We start from the raw sequence: 25,788 nt of genomic DNA, 5'->3' as shown, positions 1-25,788 counted from the left end.
TAATTTTTATTTCGTCAATATTTTCTCATATAATTTATAATAAATCAAATATGATTAAAACGATACAGCCGCTCTTTATTTATAAATGGTGCAACTAGACCATAAGTTCATTGAATGTTAGGCGGTACGAAGTTCGCCGGGTCAGCTAGTAATGTTATAAATACATCGTGTTTGGTCTCATTCTCTTTAGAATCATGTGCACTTTACAAATAATTCAATCTAATAAAAGTATAATGCCAACGGCCGAAATTCATTGTTAGACACCTTTTGGGCTAATAGGTGATTCATGCAGCAGTTGACTTCCAGAAACTGGGAACTTTGAAGCAGTTACGCTGAAAAAGGTCAGGGGGTGAGAAAAGGGGGAGGGTGCAAAACACGTTTCTATTGTCCTCGTGTAACTTGATATTTTCTTTCGAAGATAAGGTCTTTGTAATACGATCCCTGTGCGAGCTGGGACCTTTTGTTTGATTTCAGAGAAGAGGAAAGCGTCAGAGGGAGGGAGGCGAGTGCTGAATTGAGGCGGATAGCGGATCTTGGGAAATGCACTAATGTTATTATCACACGGCACTTAGCTTCTCCCCATGGTAGTTCAATCTACTGGGGGAGATTCAAACTATGAGTCTGTCGCCATTAGCCACATATAACACATTGTAAACACTTCGTCTCATTTTCGTCAAACGATGGATGCGGGAAAATTATACGACGGGACCGCGATATTTTTTATTTTATTTATTTATTTATTTATCACATCCCCCGTAAACAGCACATAACGGCCTTTTACAACGAGGGTTTTCAATATTAACAAAGTACAACACTAACATCCATGCCCTGGATAGGGATCACCTACCCAGGCGGGATTCGAACCCACGACCTACGGTTTGGCAGGCGAGGACTTTACCCCACCGCCACCGAGGCCGGCATATTCAAACGATCAATGCCGGAAAACAAGACGGGAACAATGGATGTGGGAAAAAATTACATAGTCGTTATGGAATTTTATTTGGGACCAGGAACGGCAATCGATGAATGCGGGAACGATAGATCGGGGTTCCACTGTAGTCAAAGTGGCTGAGAAGTCAATTGGCTGCGTTGACAGTGGAAGGAAAAACAAGCTATGGATTACGGAGAAAATGACAAAAGAAATGGAGGAGAGGGGATAGTAGATGAACCTGGACACAGAGCAAGGCAAAAGAATGTATAGGCAAATAAATAATCGATTACGGCATGAAACTACGGGGGCAAGGGAGGCTTGGTGGAAAAGAAAGTGAGAGGAAATGGAAAGATTTCAGAAGGATGGAGAAGCAGGCGCGTTGTATGCCAAAGTTAAGTCACTATTGGGCAGCAAAAGAGGGCAAGCAATGTCTAAAATTAAGGCTAAAGATGGACGGTTGCTAACCGAAAGAGAAGAGGAACAGAGTAAACAGAAGGAATACATGGACGATCAGCATGACAGAAGGAACAGGCCAGAAAGATTATCTAATAACTTCAGGCTTTACTTTGAGAAATCTCTCCATATTGGAAGTAAGGAAATAAAACTTTGTAAGGTTCACTGTTATTTAATTATGGGTACGACCCGGGTTTCGTAACTTGGTAACCGAAACACCTGACAATGTAACCAAGTTACGAAACCCGGGTCGTACCCATAATTAAATAACAGTGAACCTTACCAAGTTTTATTTCCTTACTTCCAGAAAGATTAACTTTACAGGAGGAATGTGCAATGGAGGAGGATAATCTTGGACTGGGGATACCAGATGTGGAGATCAAGTGAGCCCTTTGTGATATGAAGGCTATGAAAAGAGACAGTCGGCGTGGACAATATCCCATGTGAGCTTCTGAAGAATCTAGGGAAGCATCCTAAGAAAGGCTTTTCCAACTAGTGCGCAGGATCAGGATCTATGAGGAAGGATATTGGCCAGGGGATTTCATGAATAAGGTCCTAATTACGCAGCCAAAAAAGAAGAAAGCTGTGGTATGTGTGTCAAATGCCAAAAACTAGATAAGTTTTGGGGTTAGAATCATCTAATGACCCTCATTCATTCAAATGTAAACAGAAAAGGACACATTCCCCTTTTCCTAATTCCTATTTCGCCAAGTTGATAGCATGACATCCTGGGGTATCTTTAGAGGGTGGTGGTTATTCGTAGTGCCCTCAGATGTAGAAGGGTATTCTTCTGACCTCAAAACCTCTGTCAAACCCCTTACAACAGTTTATTCATTGACCGCCCTGAACTTGCCCAGTCCCACTTCAACAGAGCCCAGCCCACGCTTCCCACTCAACCTAAATAATGAAATCCACGATTTATAATAATATTTACACTACAGCCATTTGAAACTGCAATTGATTTAATTTCGGAAAGTTCAAAATTGAAATTCATTGCATTTAACGGTAGATTAACCAATCTATGTAACATGGAATGAAATGAGGATAATTTTTGGGAGGTTGGATGGCATGAGTTACTTGGAATGATTGTATCGCTACAGCAGGGTTTTCTGTATACAGTGAGTCCTCGTTCTACGTCACCCCGTTTAACGTCATTTCGCGATAACGTCACAAAAATTTTGAGACCGTCATTCGTTTATCGCACCTACGCTTCGTGATAACGTCAAGTCTCTAAAATTTCGCGCGAAAAAAAAGGCGAAGCGGCGGGCGTTGCAGGTTGTTCGTCTTGTGGGCGGTAATACAGTCAGTCTAAGCAAAGTGTAAAACAGTGTGTTTATTCTTAATTGCGATTACGGTTTTAGCAAAAATTTCTGCAAAACGAATTCTTGCGTAGGTGCGCGAGGTTTTACTTGACATAATGGTTTTCAGGAACCTAAAAAGTGATTTCAAGGCATTTTTCCGTGTAGAACTCGGAGTTTTCGTCGTCACTTTTTTTGCCGAGTTCACTATAATTTTGGTTCCTGTAACTGCGACGATGTTTCAGCGATGATGATGCCGAGGCGACGCTCGCCCGGGCGACCACCATAGCGAAGCTGAAAAGCAAATGCTGGAAGATACAAAAATGGAGAAGGATTTACGTCACTGCTGCTATATTGTTGTCGATGAAGACAGGAACTCGTATTTATGCGATAGTTTAGCATTCCCACCGTAAAAAATGCCCCAGATATGATATGCTAACATTTTTTTCGCGCAGGAATTGTGAGGTCTGGGAGCCGATATTCACTTTTTACATTGTTTCTTATGGGATATTATGCTTCGATTAACGTCATTTCGTTTATCGTCACATTTTTCAGGAACGTTAAGTGACGTTAAACGAGGACTCACTGTACACCAAATTCATGTTTGACAACAACATGGATATGGAGAGATGAAGAAAGTTTATTTGCTCATTGGATTCTTTTTCCACTGTGAATGTAATATTAGGATGTTGGGTATTTCAAAGATTCAGAAAGTTATCTCATTGTCTGACACTTTGGGTCCAGCAGAAGATGATGTCGTCAACATAGTGGTACCAGTAGTATTACTAAAATCCTTCAGAGAAAGTTGAAAACTCGATCCATTTCACAGCTTGGCTCCCTTCCCCTCATCACAGAGAAATCTAAAAAATGATGCAGGCTATTGTTTGTGGGAGATCTTTCCAACAGGCTTGCTCGCAATTCCCCAAAAATAAATTCAATGTTTCTTCCTACAATCCCTACACTCTCGGTAAAGTTTTGTGTCCTACTAAAGACAAAATAGAGCCCATCCATCGATCCAGCATTTACAAAGTTAATTGTGAATCATGCAACATGTGTTACATCGGTCAAACAGGCAGAAGTTCCATTACCAGCATGAAGGAACAAAGAAGGTGCTGGAAAAATGGGGATCAAACATCACTTCTCGCCAAACACTTACTACAGACTTTTCATTGTTGTCATTTTCAACCTGAAATTCTACACTTCAAAAGTAAGGGCACAAGACTTGATGTTTTACAGAAATTCGAAATTGCACAGAGTGATATGAAAATGCTCATGAATGAACAAGTGTTTGTCACCTACTCTCCTCTCCTTAAGATCCCCTTTCCGAAAACAAATGGTAAAATTCTTTCTTCACCCACGCCTTAACCGACCCCAACATTCACAGGGTTTTTCCGTCCGCCCACCGTCTCTCCGTATTGTGTTGACCATTTTCTTTTGCTGGCAATTCCCTCCCAGTACCCTTGCTAATTCTCACTCCTTCTCAGCTAACCTAAAGGGACTCCTCACCCCTTCCTCTTTTCCTGCATCGCTACTTACTCCTCTCCGTTTCTAAAGACACGCAGCCTCTCTTTTTATCCTACCCCCCCTTTTTTCACTCTTTCCAACAATTTTTTCATTCTTTCGTTTTTCTGTGGTTCTTCCCACGTGTCGTTATTTGACAGTCAGTCCTCCTTCCATCCCGTAGTTGTGCCTTCTCCCACTCTCTCCACTCTGTACGCCCGTTCCCACCCCCTTCTTCAAGATGTCAAATCCTCCCCAACCCTCTTTCTCAAGGGTATAAAGGTGATGGGCAGATGTTTTGCAGTGTCTTGCACCAGATGATGGCTCAGTGAGCCGAAACGTGTTGTACGCATTAAAAAATTTAATGGAAAAGTGCTATGATCTTTTATTTATTTAAATATGTCTAACTTCCACCAATTGAATCCTGAATCTGTTGAATCTATAGAAAATGGTAGAAGTGAACATAGCACAGTGAATGAACATACCCAGGACTTCAAAACAAATAGCATCTCCAATGCTGACGGTCACAGCCATTCCGACCCAAGCTACAAGCACCAGAGCACCAAAGATCCAGAACAAACTGCCCCGCTCCCTCTCGTCAGCATTGCCGTAAATCTGTGAGGAAAAAAGAAACATCAGAGAGCAATATCCCCTGCTCCATGGACCAAGTGAACTAATTTAGCGTCTGACGCGATGTAGAGCAATAAAATATACAGCTAGTATAAATGAAATTACATAATGACTGCTAATTTCCGGGTTCTTCAGCCGCGTCTGTCGTTTTTGGTTGACTACAGTTTCGGAAGCCATCCTGCTTCCGTCTTCAGGTCGAAGGTGAGAAGTTTTCATTTTTTGCCGTCTTATATAGCACTGGCCGATCTCCTCCTGTGCGCTGATTGGTCAGAACTCTCTTCCAAACGTTGCTGATTGGGTAGCCGTTGTCCCTGTTAATATTTTGTCTTTTGTAAATTTCAATTGCTTCCCTGATTTGCCTTGGGTAGTAGCGACTCTCTTTTGCCACTATCTTCGCTTTTTCGAATTCAATGTTATGGCCGGCCTCACTCCAAACATGCTCTGCAATGGCTGACAAGTGCAGTTGTTTTTTATTGGTAGCTCTCACATGCTCCTTCATCCTTGTCGCCATTCCTCGGCATGTTTCGCCAACATATGACTTTCCGCAGGAGCATGGCACTGTGTACACGCCTTTGCATAGTGCCTGCGGGATACGATCTTTTGGTCAAGGTACAATGTTTTGTATCTTGGTCACGCAATTGAACCTTGTGACCACTGATTCTTCAATGGGCACGTTCGTAAACAGCGACACTACGTCGAAGCTCACCATGATGTCTTCTCTCCCACGCAATCCTGTAGAGTTTGGGCTAGGTATTTGGCGAGTCGATAGGTTGGAGCGTCAATTTGGCTCACAATGGGCCTCACTCGCCAAATACCTAGCCCAAACTCTACAGGATTGCGTGGGAAACACCTCTTCATATGTGAAGAACTCAGCCCATTTCGTGAATATGATAAAAGGCATTACCATCGAGAGAGAAGACATCATGGTGAGCTTCGACGTAGTGTCGCTGTTTACGAACATGCCCATTGAAGAATCAGTGGAAATTGAGAAAAAGCTGACAAGCTCAGGAATTCCCAAGGACTTCCCCAAGCTTGTGGAGCACTGCCTGAGGAACAACTTCTTCCTGTGGAATGACAACTATTATGAACAATCAGACGGAGCAGCAATGGGTTCGCCCCTTTCCCCTGTGTTGGCCAACCTCTTTATGGAAAAGTTTGAGGAGGAGGCCGTGAATACCTACCACAAGCAACCAAAGCTTTGGCTTCGGTATGTTGATGACACGTTCATCATATGGCCACACGGTGCAGAGGAATTGGACAAATTTTTAATACATCTCAACAACCAACACCGAAGGATCCGCTTCACAATGGAAAAGGAATGCGAAGGCCAGTTGCCCTTCTTGGACGTGATGATTAAGAGGAAAGACGATGGCAGTCTTGGACATGCGGTGTATAGAAAGGAAACGCACACGGACCGATACCTGAACGCAGAATCACACCACCATCCCACCCAGAAGGCCTCGGTGGTAACATCTCTACTCCACCGAGCCTTCACCATTTCCGACGCCGAATCATTAGATTCAGAGAAGAAGCACCTGACCAAAGCACTAATCAGGAATCAGGAATGGCACGGCTTACAATTCCATTCATAGCAGGAGTGTCAGAATGCATTGCTAGGATACTAAGGAAGCATGACGTGGTCACAAGGTTCAATTGCGTGACCAAGATACAAAACATTGTACCTGGACCAAAAGATCGTATCCCGCAGGCACTATGCAAAGGCGTGTACACAGTGCCATGCTCCTGCGGAAAGTCATATGTTGGCGAAACATGCCGAGGAATGGCGACAAGGATGAAGGAGCATGTGAGAGCTACCAATAAAAAACAACTGCACTTGTCAGCCATTGCAGAGCATGTTTGGAGTGAGGCCGGCCATAACATTGAATTCGAAAAAGCGAAGATAGTGGCAAAAGAGAGTCGCTACTACCCAAGGCAAATCAGGGAAGCAATTGAAATTTACAAAAGACAAAATATTAACAGGGACAACGGCTACCCAATCAGCAACGTTTGGAAGAGAGTTCTGACCAATCAGCGCACAGGAGGAGATCGGCCAGTGCTATATAAGACGGCAAAAAATGAAAACTTCTCACCTTCGACCTGAAGACGGAAGCAGGATGGCTTCCGAAACTGTAGTCAACCAAAAACGACAGACGCGGCTGAAGAACCCGGAAATTAGCAGTCATCGTGAACAACGCCGCGGAAACCTACGCACGAATTTCATGAAATTACATAGCAATAACTCCATTGGGAACAATAGAAACAAAAATCATCATCACTAAGAGTCAATAATCTTGGGATTTACTAAAAGCAAGCAGTAATTTACTGAAAAAATAACTTTGATTCAACTGAGGTTTCAAAGTGATTACATCATCACCAGAGTAGAGAGAGGTGTTGCCAATACATATATTTCAGAGAGTGGGAGAGAGAAGGGAAAGGTGATGACAGAAAGCCTGAAGGAGATCCCACAAATGGGTTTTTATCCAACTTAGACATGAAAAAAACAGCACTAAGTGTAAGAAACAGAGCAAAAACTAAATACTGGTGGCAGTCTACTTCTCTTCTCTCACCAAAGGTCAAATTAGTTGAAGGGCATCAGAATGGTAATAAAGGGTCCTATCATGTAATTAATCACCACATAGAAATGTAATTAAACATTGACCAAAGCATTTAATGGTATTTAACATATGGTTCTTCGGTATATACTCCATTGAAACTTCAAATATTACAAATAAACTAGCAAATATTAGGAACATAGGCATAGTAGGTATATTAAAAAATTGTGGTTTTTGTTGAAAAAATATAACATTCCTTTTATATAGTTGAAAAATAATTGATACTCTATAACACATCATGGGCTGGTGCGTTTATTGGGTTGGTGTACGCTACTTCATTGACTTTGGTTCAAAACTGCTGAAAGGTTTGCCATCCCTGATCCACGCACTTCAAACTCTATTTCCATCAAAGTGTGTTTCCTAGAACAGTATCGCCTACTCCCAATCCCACGCTTCCACTCTCCCATCCATAGTGTAAACACATCCTACATTACAGTGCCATTCAATGAACCTTAATTTAAACGACCCGACCTCCCAAGAAGCTATTCCCTACTTGGTGAGTCCCACAAAATCTGTGCAGGAGCCTGCCTGCCCAGACGATATTTGTATAGATTCTGCTGCCTCCCACAATTCCGTAGGAGTGGAAAACTTATATCCTCCACATGCACGACAAATATTTTTCTCAGGGAATAGCTAGTACTTATAGAACGATCAATATGACCAATTCACTTGAAGCTTTCATGCATATCCCAAGGGTTAAAAAAAGAAGACCCTCATTTTTGCTTAGTGAAAGCTGATTTTTCTTGTGCTATGGCAATCTAGCAATCAAAGAGCTAAATCAAAAGCCAGAGCCAAGAATCAAGGCCATGAAGAGAGCCAGAAGAAATTAAAAGTGGAACTGATCCAGTCAATACAGGAGGGCACACTCTTAAGGTCACAGAGTGCTCGTACTGATTAGTCAAAAAACTCATTGAAGTGCTAGTAATGAAAAGTATTAAAAATTTCAGCAGTAAAATACTCACAGGGGCAGTTGCAATGGCTTCAGAGACTTTCAAACTGTTACAGGTTAATCCACATTCCATGCTCATCCATGCATTGCAATATGGAATAATCGTCATGCCATTATGGAAGGTTGCCCTTGATACTCTAAAGAATAAATCGGAATCAACAAGGAGTGTATGGTGTAAAGGCACTTCTACAGTAAATTCTAGCTTGTTAAGTACATCTTCTTCTCCTGTGGACTGCTTATCAGGCACCAAAGTATCAGGGCCACCTGGAAGAGTTAATAATTTAAATTAGGAATATCATTCACTGATGTAGCAATGGATGTTATTTTGGAATGAAATTCCCATTAGGTGAATAGAGCTAAGGATAAAAATGACAACCAAATAATAACAAACACTCTTCCTAAATGAGCCCAATGACAAGGAACCTGACCTTCTAAATAGATTACCTGCCAGAAAAAGGGACACTTTCAAAGGAAAAAAAAACACCAAATGGTAACACTTTAATTTTTTTGAAGTAGCAATTGTGAAAATTTATTTCATAGTTAACCAAAGGCCAAAATAGAGCTTTGGTAAATTCATAATAAGAGTCCACAATGCATCATTGATCAAGGAGACCACAATTTTTTTTCTACATAATTTTCCCGTATTTTTACTGGCAGTTTTCTCCATTATATCCCATGAAATTGCTTACTACAGATTTCAATGCAACCCAAAAATGCACCTAAATAAATTAGGATAAATGGAAGCAGAAAAATAAATATATATGCATATCAATCAATCCTCATAAGAACTTTAAATCCCAAACAAAGCTAATGAAATAGTAAGGAACCCAATTTGAAAATATTGGGGTCTAAGATTAAAAGACCAGAAATGAAAAATTCAGGTAACATCCAACAATTGTGCTCAGATAAAGTAAATACATATTTTCACTTTTCATATTCTTAAATGTTTTCTCTAACTCTTCCTGTTTTTTTTTCAGGACTTGTCTCTCCACTTTTAACTTATCTAGCTCATTTATTTATCTTCCCTTCGTCAATCGTATACCAATGTACGTACTTGGCACTTTCTTCACACTCATATCCCATCAACCTACTTCCACACACGCCTCTCCTTCCACATAAAATATCCCATCCCAAACTCTAGTCAGAGCAATGAGGGTCTTCATGTACCTACATTCTCAATTAACACATCTTTGTTCACGTGGAACCCACTCTCAACAATAGCATTGCATACCATGGGAGGACAGCAGGATAATTTAAGTAGCTGCTGCCCATACATCCTTTGTCCTCTTCCTTGTTAGGCTGACTCACGTGGAATTAGTCCAATCTATCGGTATCCCTATTTATGCCCGTGAGCTCTGCTTAATGCACCTGGGATACAAATCTTTACAACTGGATTCCCGCACGGTCTGCCTGTAGAACGGTTATATGATTTGTGGACAAAAGAGCCTCAAGACAAGAATAGGGAACTTGCATATATTTCAGATATAATCAATAGCCCCAAAATTATATAAAAATATATGTTTGCATACCTCGGTGAAAGTTTTTTTATTATTTTATGACGTGGTTTGCGATATTTAATGCATCAAAGTTCACGAGAATTTTCAAATGCAAGTGAGAAGCGAAAACGCCCGATGATTGGCTGGTAGAAAAGTGACATCATAGTTCAGTACGAGGAGGCACGGTGGCACGGCCATAGTACTTGAATTGAATACATGTGACGGCGTGGTTATGATTCATTTATTGAAGTGCAGACTTATCGGAGTTGTTCATTGTGACTTCAGGGCTATTATTTGATCTATTTCTCCTCCATTGAAAGCGATAGATTGCGTAAAGATGAAGGCATATGGTTATTCTTAGGCTGATCCTAGCAAGCTTCCTGTTACTGATTCCATCATGATAACAGGGTATTTTAGTGAAACTGTAGACTTCGTCGGCTCGGAAAGTCGATGCCAAGAAATGGAAAGGTAGCTGATGTGCATCTGTAATGTTTTATAGTTCATAACAAAGTGAGACTTGCGTATAATATTGGCGAAAGCGTATATTCATGTGAAATGTGTATTCTTTTGGCAGTCCGGTAGTCTTATGATGAACTTATTTCCACCTCAAAGCTGTCGATGATACTTTCAACTTGAAAATACCTTGCCTGGAGGGCGACAGGAAGCTCTGAGGAAGCCAGACTATTAATGTTTCAATTTAGTAGCGAAAATATAGACGAACTTCCAACACAATCTACCATCTTGTGACCAAAAACCCCGAAGCCACTTCCTATTCTGCAGAAAGAATCGGTCAATCGCACTTCGATCAATATAATAAACACAACGTCTTCAGGTGTTAATAAGTTACTTTTGAAATGAAATACTTCCTAAATTAGCATTAAAATGAGCATGTTTTCCAAACAGAGTCTTTAATACATTTTGGGAGCTTTTCTCACGATATATCTGAAACCTACTCTAAAGGCGAGCTCATCGTCATTGCGATCAGTTGTCACTTAAAAATTCCGTATCGGAAATCCTAGAGGGATGACTTTCGACGGTGACCGTGATCACCTGCACTCTCACTATCACTGGAACCCGTGGTGAAAATATCATCCCAATCCAATTTCTATTTGGTTTTAACTGGGGAAAGAGCAACATAGAACTGCACATTCTTTGGGCAACTTTGGGTTTGACTTTTCCCTCAAACACCCCATTTCCCCTGTGGTGCACATCAGTCCTATCTTTATACGATGGCCTGACAACCTTTAAATGGATCCTTGGTTTATCCTGACAACCAACTAAATGGAAATTGCTGATCCACACATGTCCATCCTTATCTCCATAGTTTCCAAATCAAAGGCCGCAGAACATTCCTCTTGTGACTCAACTCTTTTTTGAAAAGCAAGCAACGGCATAGAATAAAATCAAAGAATGCTGCGATTCATTTTTTGTGACCACCTCTGGATTCCATTCTTTTTCCATCTACAACTTCCTTTATCTTTCGGGGTAAACTATGGGACAAGATAATGTTTAAATATTTTCATTAATTTATAACAAAATATAAGTTCTAAAAATACCCAAAAGCCATTTTATTAATCCGCACTGATGAGTGTAAATTAATGTGGAAGATGAATGCTGTAGACGTAGTAGTTTTACTTAGGTTGAGTTGCAAAGTTCATGAAGTTGACAAAACGGCTAATTTTTCGGTGCGCGGAGTCATTTATTGCACTGACCGTGTCTACATTTTTCAATTTTTTTGTAATAAAATAAATCAGAATTTAGGATAAAATTTCCTTTAAAATGACGTATAGTTCATTATTATAGCATGTAGTGAAGCCAGGATATAAATTTGCAAAGTACACATCATTTTGACGCCGACAATAGAAGAAAACGCTGTCTTCTTGGCTGGCACTCGAATGCATGAGGATCAACGTTGCTCTATATTTTCATATTTCCTCCCTTGATTTTAAACATCATGGGATTTAAATATAAATAATCATAATAAAATAAATCAGAATTTAGGATAAAATTTCCTTTAAAATGACGTATATTTCATTATTATAGCATGCAGTGAAGCCAGGATATAAATTTTCAAAGTACAGCGGCACATATATTTTCATATTTCCTCCCTTGATTTTAAACATCATGGAATTTTCTATGTCCTTCCGTAACTGAAATTGAACAAGTGCCTTAATAATTTGAGTCCATCGTAACGATCGTAACCATCGAGAAACACCTACCTCGATTTTTGTTCGGAAGTTGAGTTTTTATTCTACGGCTGCCGAATTATCGAAAAATCTCAGTTTCAAGTTATTCAGTCAATGAAATATGGAAATATTATTTATATTAAAGTTATCTTCGCTCACATAGCACACGGGTTTATCATTCCGTTTATTATACTCTTATTTTTCCGTAACGCTCATCCCGACAGACGGCATGCATCAAAGCTTTTCTTCTAATTTCCTCCGTGGGAATGCAGACGAAAATTTTTTTCTGGGGTGTTATTGCACAGAGGAACAATGTACCACTTGTAATTTTTCCTTATTTCACCCATGTTCTCCTTTAAACGCAACGTGGCTCTTCCAAACCTGCAGTTACTGGGCTTGGATCTGGGACTCGTACTGAACTATGACGTCACGGCCAAAGATTAGTGGGGGCGGTATTTTTTAGCCCGCGAAACTCGGGCGACTTTTGGGAGTCATTTTCTAGGGTATAAACTGAATTTTAAGCGGAAAAAAGTATATTGCGGTACTAAGTATTTACTGTAGTATATCAGCATACTGTTTATAAAATGTATGCAATTTCCCTATTCAAGTAAATCAAGCAATCTCTGGTAAATTTGTACTGAATTGGGCTTTTCTCAACTACATATTTTCTTTACATTGGAGACCAAACACTTCTTACATTCCAACCTAAATTTATCATCTTTGACGTTCTTCAGCCTAGCATCAAGGTAGGCATCAATCCATTCGCAACGTCATCAATATTAATGTCGTTCAGCTGGTAGCCTATCTTTGCAGTGTTTAGGAAGTCTGACTTCACAAACTGCCAGTACATCTCTTGGAGATGATTCTCAATGTCACCATTAAGAATTGAAAAGATTGGCTTCTTCCTTTGATTTGCTTTGAGAAATGACTCATGAGATGATGCTATTTTTTAAAAGAAATGAAATTTTGCAAGCTGAAGACCTCTGTGGAAGGCCTCGATTGGACAAAATAAAATTGTGCAATGGCCACAAATATTAAAAATTACAATTTTCCCTATAAAACACATGGATATGCTTTACATGGGCATTGCACTTGGTTGGGTAAAATGTCTACACACAACATGTTTTTTTTCAGATTTTCAGGAATAATAAGAGACCAATAACATTTTCTTCTAATGAGGGAATGAGTTAGGGGAAGTTTTAACAATGATAAACAAATTCATCGAGTCCGCCCACTTTAAAAGGGGTGCATGGCAGCTGGGTGCGTAAGTGCTCCCCTCGGGATATTCTCCATGGCATTAATTTCATCTTCATTCCATCAGGGAGCGAAGCAGAGGAGGCTGACATGGAGCGCGTGACCAATACGCTCATGTATGTCGTCTTTGTCATATTGGGTAAGGAGCACGTTGGTACGTACAAGGAGAGCATCAATGGCACACTGTGTTGCACAATGGGTTTATTTAAGGCACTAGCCAATTATTAATTGACACATTTTGAAAAAGATTCTGAGATCCCATACACAAACATGTCTTTTTCATTCATAAAAATTATTTAACTATTCACTCTTGATTCATCATCATCATCTGGTATTCTGGCTGCTAGTAGGTCCTGTCCACCACCTCTGTCTGGAGCTCTCTTCTTTATTTCCTCAAATCTGTTGATCTTCACCTGATCTGCCACCATCAGAGGACGCAGTACACCCCTATATTGCATTCTTCTAAACGTTGTTCTTATACAGTTGATTTTGCTTGTGCAGGCATGTGATTTTCGATATATTCAAGGAAAAGTATGTAGCTAGGTTGGTATCTTATTTTCATTTTTTTCTAAATTGTATATCTATGCAAGGCACTATTGGAAATAATGGGTATTTTCGGGAATCTCTGTGGAATATTGAATCAATTAATGACGTTTCTGCTTATCCATCACCCTTTAGTCAGATGTTTATGATTAACACACCAAATCTCATGGCCAATACTTTTCAGATAAGTGCATAATTAAGGAATGAAAAATGAGAGTTTTGAGGGATTTTTGAGTCCCAAAATGGGCATCAATGACAGTGGCAGCAGTCATCTTAGTTCTCACTTCTCTCGCCCCGAGCGCTCTGTCAGAAATAGAACGGATTGCTTTCATATGCTATACCCTGAGTCTAGACTGTTGCAAAGACCTAGAAAGAGGTTCAGAGGGATGGGAGGGGAAATTTTCACCCCTGGGGCCAGTGTGCATGAGGAACATAAGGAACGAATTGAAGTTTTCAGCATCTCCCATCGCTTGTTCACGCTACCTATTGATGTCGATTGGAAAAATCTTTCTCCGCGGAGGATTTTATTATATCCATCACATAGTAATTTTAGTGCAACAGTGCTTCAAATCATTCAGATGCCGACTGCTAAACAACGCCAAAAAAAGGGGTGAAGTGATAACATCGCACTTCGCCCCTTCGCACGATAAGCTCGCACAGCTTTGGAATTAAAGGAAAGTATTTGCATTCAACCATGCGGGCTGTACGTTGACAAAGAATTTCCTTTCCTTGGAGCTACTCCTAATGGAATTGTTGCTGATCGTGGGATAGTTGAAATAAACTGTCCGTCATTGGCAGCAGAGATGACTGTAGAAGAGGCAATCAACGAAGGAAAAGTAAACTTCTGGATGAAGAATGACAAAATGAAGATTAACCAGAAGCATAATTACTTCTTTCAAATTCAGGGCCAGCTTCACATCACTCAGTAAGATTTTTGTATCTTTGCCATACAGACCAAATGTGATTTAAAAGTGGAGAGAATTGAAAGGGATGACGATTTTTGGAGAAAATTTATGGTGAAAAAATTGAAAAAATTCTAAATTGAGTGTAAGCTTCCCAAAATTGTTGATCCGAGATTCTCCCGTTCAATGCCAATTCGGAATCCGCCTGGAATTTTGGCAGCTCAAGATAGGAGAAATTCAGTGGGCAGACGAAAGAGGGGGGAGAAGGACGGGGAAGGACAGTTGCCTTATAAAAAAGCTAAAAATATATAATTCAAAAACTGATATTACATACTCTTTTCCTTAACTCTGGTGCAGTATCCCAACAATCACCAATAAACTACAAACCTATCCCCAATGGATAACACTCCATTCGGAAAAGTAACCAGAAACTGTAAATTACCTCGAATGAAAAGACCTGCGAGAAACAGGATTTCATCAGGACTTTTCAAAGTTCGTAAGGACAGCATTTTTGTTGCCATTCGTGTGGCATATCGGATATAAACAGAAATTGAAGTTGTATCTTATATTCAAGCCAACATTAATTTGTAATTCTCATTGGTATCATTGATTTTGCTGCATTATTTACCTAGTCGCCAAGGTTTTTCAAGGCACCACAGCTGATTATGCTCACCTATACGGTGAACTGTACCTACTGATATCATTAATTTCATTCCACTGGCATTCGTCAACTCCACTACGAAAGCTTTTCTGATTCATAACGTCTGAAAAAGTAAGTATTATTAAAATACAAATTCAACAATGTTATTTTTATGCTACAAAAATGATAAAATTTTTCGTTCCAGAGTCCATTTTCTGTTATTTTATTTAGGTATCTAAGTATGTCAGATTCTCAGCATGTGTGCGATCCGGCCCGAAGGACCAAAAAATGTGCCCGTGGGGCTGAGGGCCCCCGGTTACGATAAGGCGAGGACACCTTTCAGCGAATGTGGATTTACTTCCCCCGTGACTTCCAAGGAAGTGCACTGTGAAATTCTGCATCCATACGCTCTCAGCTTTCCATGAATATAGATAAAAAAACTCAAAGTGACACCCATGCTGAAAATAAAAGGGCTCTGATGAGAAAGGGTAACTGACCCTCGAGTATTGGAACTGTCAGGGTGCACACACACCCAAGGGTGCGAGTGAATTCCCGTTGGCGACGGCCACGGGAGAAAGTGAGAGAGGAGGAGTAGTGAGAGCTTGCAGTTGCCATTCCGCCCGCATCATTCCCTCAAAGAGGAACACACTGAAGATAATAAACCCCAGTCAAAAACGCCGAGGCAAGGGCAGATTGTCTCAGACGACTCTATCGGCCGACAAGAGAACTATCTCCAAACTCAGACTGCCTCGAAGGAGGAGAAAAATTTATGTTTCACGTCCTCTTCTCCTTCCCTCTTCATCGGTCACCCTGGTGCCACACTCTTATCCCCCCACCAACCACTCTCCTTTCCTTGTATTCACATTCAACTTTGTTCAAAACCTCCTCATTTCTCATCTACCTAACCAAATTACTTTTTCCACCCTTCTCTACACCCACATTTCATATCCTTCTATTCTATTCCTTTCCCTCTCACCTTACCTCCAAGCTTCACATCCGTACACGAGAACACTTAAAGGGCAACACTTAGTACTTATTACGTAGGGCTATCTGAGGGACGGGCAGGCTATCAGGAGGGACGAGTGAAAAGAAGAGAAAGAAAAAAAAGGGGTCGTGTGCTCTCAAAGCAAGACATTGTGACAAGGTTCACCTGTCCTGCAAAAACCTCCAGCTTCCTGAACAAAGGCAAGGATAAAGTCCCCGCAGAAAACCATTGTGGGGTGTACCGAGTCAATTGCACCTGTGGCAGAGCATATATCGGACAAACTTGCAGACCCCTCAAGATGCGGCTCCAAGAACACCAAAGAGCCACGAGGAACCCACAACTGCGCCTCTCGGCCATAGCTGAGCACACATGGAGTGGGCCGAATCACAATCTCGAATATGATAATGCAAAAGTCATTGCCAATGAAAAGAGATACTTCCCTCGGATCATTAAGGAAGATATACAGATTATGAAGACACCAAAAAACCTCAACAGGTAGGATGGATACTAGCTCCCTAACACATGGAGAAGAGTCCTCAAGAGTAAACTCGGAGTGATAGGACAAAGCCGGGAGATGCGGACCAATGAGAAGCCACCCGGACCTCCTTAACCAGCCAATGAGAAGACACCGGCCTCCAGCACTGGGGTGTATAAGAGACAAGCGATACCACGGTTCTCCACCTCATTGACCTGAAGAAGCCTGCTACAATGCCTGCGAAACTGCAGAGATGAATCTATGCGGTAGTAACCCCAAAAATCAGTCTGCTAACTGGCTAAAACACTCGGCCGGAAATTGAGGAATTCGGGCTCGAATCCCAGTCAGGACAAATGATTTTTTTCTCCGTGGAGTTTTTGCACAATTTGTGCATTGTGGGTGACTACCATAAATTTATCACCATGGAAGTCCTGGTATACTTAAATTCTGTCACCATTGTTTATTCGTAACATGGGTGGCTTTTCACTTTTCCAATGAAATCGTTTCAGGCTTCACGTGGTGGAAATGTGATACATTCATAATATAATATAAACAACAATTAGTTATGTATTTCCACACTTCAATATTCAACTACACTATCAACCACTGCTTGATCTCATTATCCAGTCTTTTTTGACACATTGAAAATGACAAAGTGTGTCAAAACCATGGTGGGTAGTGGAGTTACACATTTAAATAAGGAAATTGCCATTTGTTGTTTACATATTTTTCACTTTTCCTATTAGACCTTATTATTTTTCACACTTTTATATTTTTCACGGTTCTCTGACATCACCTTTGTCTTCCCTAGATTTATCTTCATCCCACATTCCTTCGTCCCAACTCAAGTAAAAATTTCTCCCTTGAAACAGAGCTGATTCTGGGCTGAAACTCCACTGAATGTGTGAAAACTGCCTTGAAACAACCTTGTCACTGCACTTCATCGCCTTGTCCTCAACAAGAAAAAGAGCACTCAACTGAAACTCGGATGCCATTCTCCCTTACAAGTCCATTGAATTTGAACTACTTCTCCCTTGCTGCATGTGTGCTCCACTCATACTGAACTGGACGGTAGGCTCAGGCCAGGCCGACTTTATGACTGCATCTCTCTTAGCGAATGTCTTTACTGCCCTGCCACAGAGCTGCTGCAGCATTTGGGTATCCCCTCTCCCTCATGAATTTGGACTGCTTCTCCCTTGCTGCACCTGTGCTACCCAGGGTAAGGAACCCATCAACCAGACATGTACGGGACCCATGTTTTCAGTGGCAATGTATTTTTTTAAATGTAGCCTTTAGCAACATGGATATCTTTTCCCGCTCATCAAGCTGCCGGTTGCCGTTATTTCTCTCAAGGTGCTAGGAACCGAAGACGAGTGGTGAGCGTGGGTGTAGGCGTGAAAAGATTGATGACGTAAATATTTTCCCGATAATTCGACGGTTGTTAACGGCAAGTATAAATCGAAATTCAGGTGAAAGGGAGAACAAGGTCGGTGGAGGAGACTGAAGTCAAAATTGGAAGTAAGCGTTTTCACTTCTCTGATGGCATGTTTATTCCTTCCATGTTTAGCCATGAGAATGTTGACATTGAATCCAGGCAGGGCTAAGGATTTCGAGGATCTTTTCCGGGGTAATGCAGCCACCACAAAATTCGTCTTTCAATGCCTTGGTGACTGCTGTTCACTTTTCTTGCCTACTGGATGGCCTGGACAAGGAGGAGAATACACTGGCCATTAATCCCGCACCATCCTCTGAGTCTTCCTGCAGAGGACATGAATAGAGAGCTCAAGCGGGCTTTCGAAGAAATAAGGAATGCGAGTGGGTATCGCTAGTGCAATGTATATTTAAACCTATGCACCTTTTCTGTAACTATTGACTTTTCGCATGAAGATTTTCACAGCTTCTTTTATCAATGTTGGTGGTTGTTTTAGGGAATTGCTGCATAGGTAACATTTTCTTCCTCGATGTTTCACTCCTCCTACTGGGAGCGTTTTCAAGAGAATGGGAGGGAAACCGTTCTCGTCCCGAGCTTATATAGGTTTCGTTAACCCATTGTTGACCTGATTTTGAATTTTCACGGAAGGCAATAGCCGTTGGTCATTAGATTGGGCCAGGAACCCTCTCCATAAGCGGCTGAGGTTATATCCTCCTCCTCCCTATTGAAGTTGTTTGGCCTTTTCACTATCTCGATGGAATCACATATAAGACGGGGATGATATTCTTCTGTCTTCGCCAATACCCATGTAGCGTTAAACATTATTTTATGCCCAGGGCTGGAGGCTTAATGTTCGACGACCGCTGATGCATCCCACTGATGTAGTTTCAACGCTCTTTAAGCCTTTGGGAGATAGAACGCTTGCTCTGTCCCACGTAGCTTCTGCCGCAGCAGCAGGGAACCTCATGAACTCCCATGTATTGGAAGGGAGAATGGCTATGATTAGGTGACTAATTATGAAGGTCAATTCAGCAAATGTTATTCGAGCCCTTTTAATTGTATGGCAATCTATTTCACTATCATACATCTCATCTTAGCCTCTATAATTTGATGGCAAAAATATGATGAAACAGAAATTCATTCATTATCTCTACTAACATCAACCAAAGTAAACGTAATGTGTAAATTTCCATGCAGTTTTGTAGAGATTCGGATGAACATTTGGTGTATTTTTCAAATAAAAATAATCCCTTATTAATTGAATTTAGTAAAGAGGTAGAAAGCTATGAAGTAGTTTTTTTTAACATAGGACACAATTTAAATCTGATCCTTAATGACTACAAATCCTAAATACCCAACGACCTTAACACAAGCAAACTAATTCAAGAAAATATTAATCATACTTGCCCTTCGAGTTCTCCATGCCGCTACAATACTCAGAGATATTCCACGACTGACAGAGTTCTGACCAGCTTCCATTGACTTTGAGTGGGTCACAGCTTAAATGACACTGAACTGTACCATTACCACTGTTTTCCACCAATCGCTGCCTGGCGCAGTCGGAAGAACCTCCATGTACCTGAATTAAGTAAGATATATTCAAGAGCCAACAACAATGCGGCATTGCAATTACATTAGACAAAGTTTCTCAACCAGACCTACCCTGATATTAGTTTCAACTCCACAGTCTAACGACACATTAGTCATAGGGGGTTCAGATGATTCGGGGATAAAGCTCGTAGCAAAAAATGTAAGCGCAGTTAGAGCTATAGCCATTAAAAAAAGGAGTTTATGAAGACGTAGCCTATCTGCTAAAGCTCCACACGCAGGTTTTGCTAGCATCCCTGCTACAGGGAGAATTGTATACAACCCTCCAACTTCTGTGGGAGAAAACCCGAGCTGTTTCGCTATGGTCGGTAGGAAGGGCACGACAGGTGCAGTTCCTTCCATGATTCGAAAAGAGAATAACAAGAGGATCATTAGAGTAAAGTAGTACAAATACGCGCGAAACACAAGACATGTGGGGTTAATAGCAACACCAAACGTCGAATATCATGAGTGAAAAGTTGAAACACTAAAAAGAAACAAACCTGCATTGTTAAAGAAATAATGAGCTTTAACAGAAACGAGTTTCTTATTAATCCGTTCGAAAACCATTTCAGCTGATTTACTAGAAAGTATTCCGCTGTCAGATTTCGATTACAGTGAAAATCAGGAGCTGAGACGAATCTATTTAGTTCACAGTGAAAATGACTACTCATGAACCAGCGGTGTCCTCCATTCCATTTCTCGACCAAAGTTCATATGACCAATTAGTCATTCAGACATTCGTCAAAATATTAATTTTTCAGTTCATTTTCTTTAATACGCTGTTTGACAGAAATTTCCTAAATGGTTAAGGCACAAATTCTTCCATCATTACGAAACATATCAGACCTCCCGGTTTATCAATTAACCTTATTACCCTAAATTTCGTTATTCAGCTTTCGTTCACGAGGTTTTTGAGCGATGTTCTTCTATTTGGGCGCGTTCCAATTGGTTCAGATCGTTCATATTTTAACGCCCAGCATTAACCAATCCTAGGCTTTGAAACGAACTACATCCTGAGAGAGCATATCTCAGCCAATAGGAAGCAGCATTCTTCCTCAAGTGGCATTGTTGGGAAAGGACGCCAAGTAAAGCAGCCCAACCTGTCAAATTTGTTAACTGGAAGTTTTAGGACATATTTTGGGTAAAAACTTGGTGTGTTTTCATCAATGAACTGAATTGTAGCTAAGTGAATGGAAGTATATCGTAAATTGTATGTGTTCCTCGGGTACTCTCAAAAACCCGGAATACTGCCATGAGCTTATTCTGTTTGTGTAGTATTCATAAATTTTAATTTTCGCTAATTTTTCCTCGCTATCTATCCATTATTTGTGTTGTAACTTATCTCGCTGTGTTATTGGTGCCGTTGGTTCCGTGGTTTTTGGGTTAATCGCACATAATTCTTTCGGGCGCCATTTTGTTCATGAGCGTTAACGCCTTAACTGCATGAACCGGTGTTAGCATCCCTTAACGCTTTGTTCTCATCCAGGTAATATGTCTCGCTATCGTGAATGGGATTTGGCCTGCAAAGTTTACGTTGGAAACTTGGGAAGCAGTGCATCCAAACATGAAATTGAGTCGGCGTTTGGTAAATATGGCCCTCTGAGAAATGTATGGGTTGCACGCAATCCTCCTGGGTTCGCATTTGTTGAGTTTGAAGATCCCAGAGATGCGGAAGATGCTGTCAGAGGACTTGATGGAACGTGAGTCCTGTTTCATTTATTCCCCCAGTGATGAGTTGATGGAAACGTCTTGTTCAACGAAATAGTGTTCTCAAACATGTAGTGTTACTAAACATCAACATATTTTTACGAATACTAATTGTGGCTAATCTTGGTTACTGATTACTGTATGAGATCAGTATTACGGTTTGAATAAGTTGTTTTGATTGGTCGCGTTTTCTTCACGGATTTCGGTGTCTATTAGTAGTTTTCTTGTTTTCAGACGAATGTGCGGGACAAGAGTAAGAGTAGAAATGTCTACTGGCAGGAGTAGACGTGGCGGAGGTGGCGGTGGAGGAGGAAGAAGGTTGGTATTCGTATTCCTTCTAATTTTTGATTTGTTATAATTATGTTCGTAATATCTTTGTTTCCCTCACTAAGCGACCCCGATCCATTGTGTAGAGTACAGTGACATATGTTTGAGCCTATTAACAGCTCCCTGTAAGATCCTAGTAGCAGGTTTTGTATGTCACCCGTTAGCAAGTCATCTGCAAGTAATGGAAATCGATTGGCATTGGTGAAAACTACCAGTACCTTGTAGCGAGGTCTTTGTCCTGCCAATAAGGTAAATAGGAGGTTGGTGTTGTTAGGAGGTGGTTGTTGATGATTTGAATCATTTAATTCCTAAAACCATGCTTAATATTTCATTGCGTAGCTAACCTTTTTTATTTCTAGCCTTTTCATTGTCAACATTTTTGTTTTTGCATTTCATTTTCTTGCATTGTAGTTGCCTCAAAGCATTTCGAAACCTAGATTTTAATTAACTTTGAGTTACACTCATGGTCTCCACATTTACATGATTCTGGAGATTTCTGATGTCCCTTTAAGCTTATTATGTTTACTGCTGAAGAGCAGCTACAATAACCCTGAATATGTTAGCTAATTGTCACTTTCGGATCACCATGATGCATTTCATTTGCGCTTCAATTCTTTCTGATGTCAGACGTACTCAGTAAAGGAGGAAGTGATAGCTCAAGTGTAGTGGAGCTAATTTCTCAATGCTATGTGACCCACTTGCAGGGTTATCTGGCCTTCCTCCGATGTACTTCTACTACTACTACTTCTACTACTACTTCCACCAAAACCACCACCACCAAAACTACCATCATCACCACCACCTCCACCACCATCACCACAAGTTGTTCCGCATCCGCTGCTCTTCTGCCACACGTTTCCACGTATCGTGCGCCATGGGCCCGGCAGCAAGGGCAAGCAAGCTCCTCGTCTCGACTCCTCCTCCTCTTGGGCCCCGATGGAGTCTGCGCGCGCATCCACCGACAAACTAGCATCGCCTGCTGGCCTGCAATCACCACCTCCGTCTCAGCCCTCCCAAACCCCACCCTCCACACCACCACTCAAGTTGTCCGAGATTGGCTGGTGGGGCTGGCATAAGATCTGTTGTTTGCTGGGGAGGGGGGGTGGTGGATAACTAGCAGCAGAGTAGGCTTGCACACGTCACAGTGTTGCTGCCATGTCTTGATTGAGAGCATTTGAAACCCTGAGAAAGTAATGGGGTAACATGACGAGGCACCCCCCTCCCTCTGCCCTGATCCTTCAATTGGCCCTCTACCACCCGCGGCGTGCATCCCATGCGACTGCTGGGACGTCAGCAACGCTCAGTCACTCATCCCTGCCAACAATCTCTTCTGCCTTCAAATCACCGGCATGCTGACTCTACAAAAACTACTGCAGAGTCTGGTATTCTATTCTTAGTTTATACATAGTAATTAGGAACAGAGCCAGCATACTTTTTTGCTGATTTTACTAGTGGAAATTAACTTGACATGCATTTTGTACATTTTTGTGCAGGATGCCCTTGCCATTACTTTAAATTTTTTTATTAAAGTATGTTATTCCGCTATGCCGGCAAAATTTTAGTGAATTTTATTTTGTCCTCAAGGATGTGTTAAAGTTCACTGTACCGGAGAGAAAGATTTCCTTGTCATTCCCCTCCCTATACCTGTTAATTATGCTAATTTTTTATGCTTTTAATGGATGGTTATATTAATGTGGAATATTCTTCCAGGTAGATCCGAAGGTTTGTGGAAGTAATTTTTGTTGGAGAGCAAGATGTGCACTATCTTTCGTAGCATATTTTGAGTGAAAATGATCAGCCTTAGCACAATATTTTCAATCTTATTAAGCTTTTGCATTTCGTGTGTAGGTCAAGATCACCTCGTCGCAGGTCCCACAGTCGCTCTAGGTCAAGGAGTCGCTCGAGGCGATCCCGATCCGACTCCAGGGACAGGCGGTAAAGGAAGATTCATTGAGCTTGACAATGAAATGAGGTCTCTGAAGGTATGTTTCACGGATCATGATGTCACAAGTGTTAAAATAATGCCAGCCTATTTAGAATTACTTATTAGTGTGCCCTTCCATTTTTTGCAGGAGGGCTTTCATATCAGCTGAAGGAGCTTTCCTGATTGAAAGACATTCAAGTTTGCAACAGCAATTTTGTGTAACACTGTCTTTGATGTCCATTTTTTATTATATTTAAGACTTCTCGTAAGCACTTAATTCTTTGTAAGTGTTCCATCTTTCATTTGTGGATAGGAAGTCTGCACCATTAAAATTGTGTTTACTTTCAACGGGTTATTTTGCCCATGCTTGTAGAATTATGACGCAGTTTGTAAGAGCTTTGAATACTGGAATAATGTATAAGTATTGTACTTTGTAATTGATTCATGGAAGTGTGTGTGTAATTGTTACATTACTTTCATTAGATTTTGTATCAGCCTTTTTTTCAAGTACTGAGTAAAAGTAGGCAATTTAGAACATTTGAGCGTATTGACTTTTTCAGTATCTGTTTACAAGAAATATCCATTTTAATCCTTGGTAAATTTCTATCTTTTGCTTGCGAGGATTCACTATAAACTTGCCCATGTTGGTTTTTTTTAAGTTTGTGATCTTGATTCTGTTATTTTAGTGTTGACCAGGCCACATGCTACTACAATACATCTTGTAACAATAAATGCTGCGGAAGTGATTCTCAGTGAAGATAACTTTCTTTAGTTCTTAAGCAGCCTGATCTCTTTATTTATTGAAGCCTAATAACTGCTGATAAAGGGTCATGCTGGTTTCTCCTAAATTATTTTTTACTAATTAGAACAAAGAGGTTATAAAAATCTATTATATGCATCTTTAATTGTTATGCCCTCTATTTCAGATTAAAATGTGTTTTTGATGGCATTAGATAGGATAGCTGTAAGGGCATTTTAGGGCTAAAAGAATATCTGATGTGTTAATTTATTTTCCATTTAATGTGCGCGATGTGTTATCTAGATGTGGAGGTCAAGTATTTGCCATGATAGGAAGTGCTTAGTGAAGCCTTGTTAGAATGTTTCCATTTCTCTGTTTCAAGTTTTTTCGTAATTTCAAGAATGAAACGATTTATCTTTACATGTACTTACAGCATTCAAGCCACTCTAACATATTGCAAACAAGAGGCACACCACAATCAAGTTAACACACTCAATGCGGATGCCTTGAATTCAAGGCATCCCGCGCTAGCCTAGGACGCGGATGCCTTGAATACAAGGCATCGGTCTCGTTAGGTTTCTCGGCCCACCATCTGCCTCCGCGTCTTCAACTAGACCCTGCAATTGTGCCCAGCGTCTCAGTGTGTCTTCTCCTGTGACTGGATACAAGTCGTTTGCTTGCAGCAGATTTTTTGCCTTCTTTTTATTATAATATATTTATTATAATTTTATTATAATATTTAATATTTTCTTTATTAATAGTGCAAATTTTAATAATTTTGAACTATGCATGATTGTATACGATTAAGGAAGACATAATATCTGATATTAATGCAAATATTTTTTCCGCGTGGCGGTGTGTTATGTTAAATTTTCTCAGCATTGAGTGTGTTAATTATTGGATTTTAATAGGAAGGAATATTGGCAAATGTCCCTCTATGGTGTACCCTTGCTTCAGTTTTTTAAAGCTGTGGCATATAGAAGTATGAGTGTAAATATTCTGGAGAAATTGCTACAGCCAAGTGTGGAGATTACCTCTGGGGCTACAGGTTTTCATTTAAAGTGTGTCATTACTTTAACCATAAATAGTTTTCATAGAGATTACATGAGCATTGAACATTGCCGGAGCAGTTGACATGTTTAATTCAAATACAAATTTTCAGGCTATATGTAGAAACTAAAAACTCGAATGCGTGGTTAGTGTAAAAATGTTACT

At 40.6% G+C, this 25,788-nt stretch overlaps 2 protein-coding genes across 8 annotated transcripts in view; one reads left to right on the top strand and one right to left on the bottom strand.

Annotated features, from left to right (window-relative positions):
- LOC124158442 (major facilitator superfamily domain-containing protein 6) overlaps nt 1–20,781 on the bottom strand; it is a 137,668-nt gene extending 116,887 nt beyond the window's left edge. For all 4 annotated transcript variants that reach the window (XR_006864791.1, XR_006864792.1, XR_006864790.1 and 1 more), the window contains exons 1-5: nt 20,377–20,781; nt 19,949–20,229; nt 19,694–19,865; nt 8,387–8,637; nt 4,668–4,797 (exon numbers count right to left, since the gene is read on the bottom strand). Coding sequence is in view for 1 of the 4 variants with exons in the window: in XM_046533528.1 (XP_046389484.1) it covers nt 4,668–4,797; nt 8,387–8,637; nt 19,694–19,865; nt 19,949–20,229; nt 20,377–20,443 (901 nt within the window). In the remaining 3 variants the exon portion in view is untranslated. The remainder of the gene's footprint in view (nt 1–4,667; nt 4,798–8,386; nt 8,638–19,693; nt 19,866–19,948; nt 20,230–20,376) is intronic.
- A 131-nt stretch (nt 20,782–20,912) lies between these two features.
- On the top strand, nt 20,913–24,616 carry LOC124158444 (RNA-binding protein 1-like). Of its 4 annotated transcripts, none has more exons than XM_046533534.1 (5): nt 20,924–21,017; nt 21,363–21,576; nt 21,818–21,901; nt 23,759–23,892; nt 23,983–24,616. In XM_046533534.1, the coding sequence occupies exons 2-4, from the start codon at nt 21,368–21,370 to the stop codon at nt 23,847–23,849; spliced, it is 384 nt and encodes a 127-aa protein (XP_046389490.1). In that variant the 5' UTR covers nt 20,924–21,017; nt 21,363–21,367; the 3' UTR covers nt 23,850–23,892; nt 23,983–24,616. The 4 variants fall into 4 exon arrangements, with proteins under 4 accessions (XP_046389488.1, XP_046389487.1, XP_046389490.1 ...); XM_046533533.1 differs by having other exon boundaries at nt 20,928–21,028; XM_046533532.1 differs by lacking the exons at nt 23,759–23,892; nt 23,983–24,616 and adding an exon at nt 22,615–23,262 and having other exon boundaries at nt 20,913–21,017.
- The last annotated feature ends 1,172 nt before the right edge of the window (nt 24,617–25,788 follow it).

This window comes from Ischnura elegans, chromosome 5 (genome assembly GCF_921293095.1).
Source record: "Ischnura elegans chromosome 5, ioIscEleg1.1, whole genome shotgun sequence".
Classification (NCBI taxonomy): Eukaryota; Metazoa; Arthropoda; class Insecta; order Odonata; family Coenagrionidae; genus Ischnura; species Ischnura elegans.
Note: the sequence above shows the minus strand (reverse complement) of the source record. Positions and strands in the feature narration are given on the sequence as shown.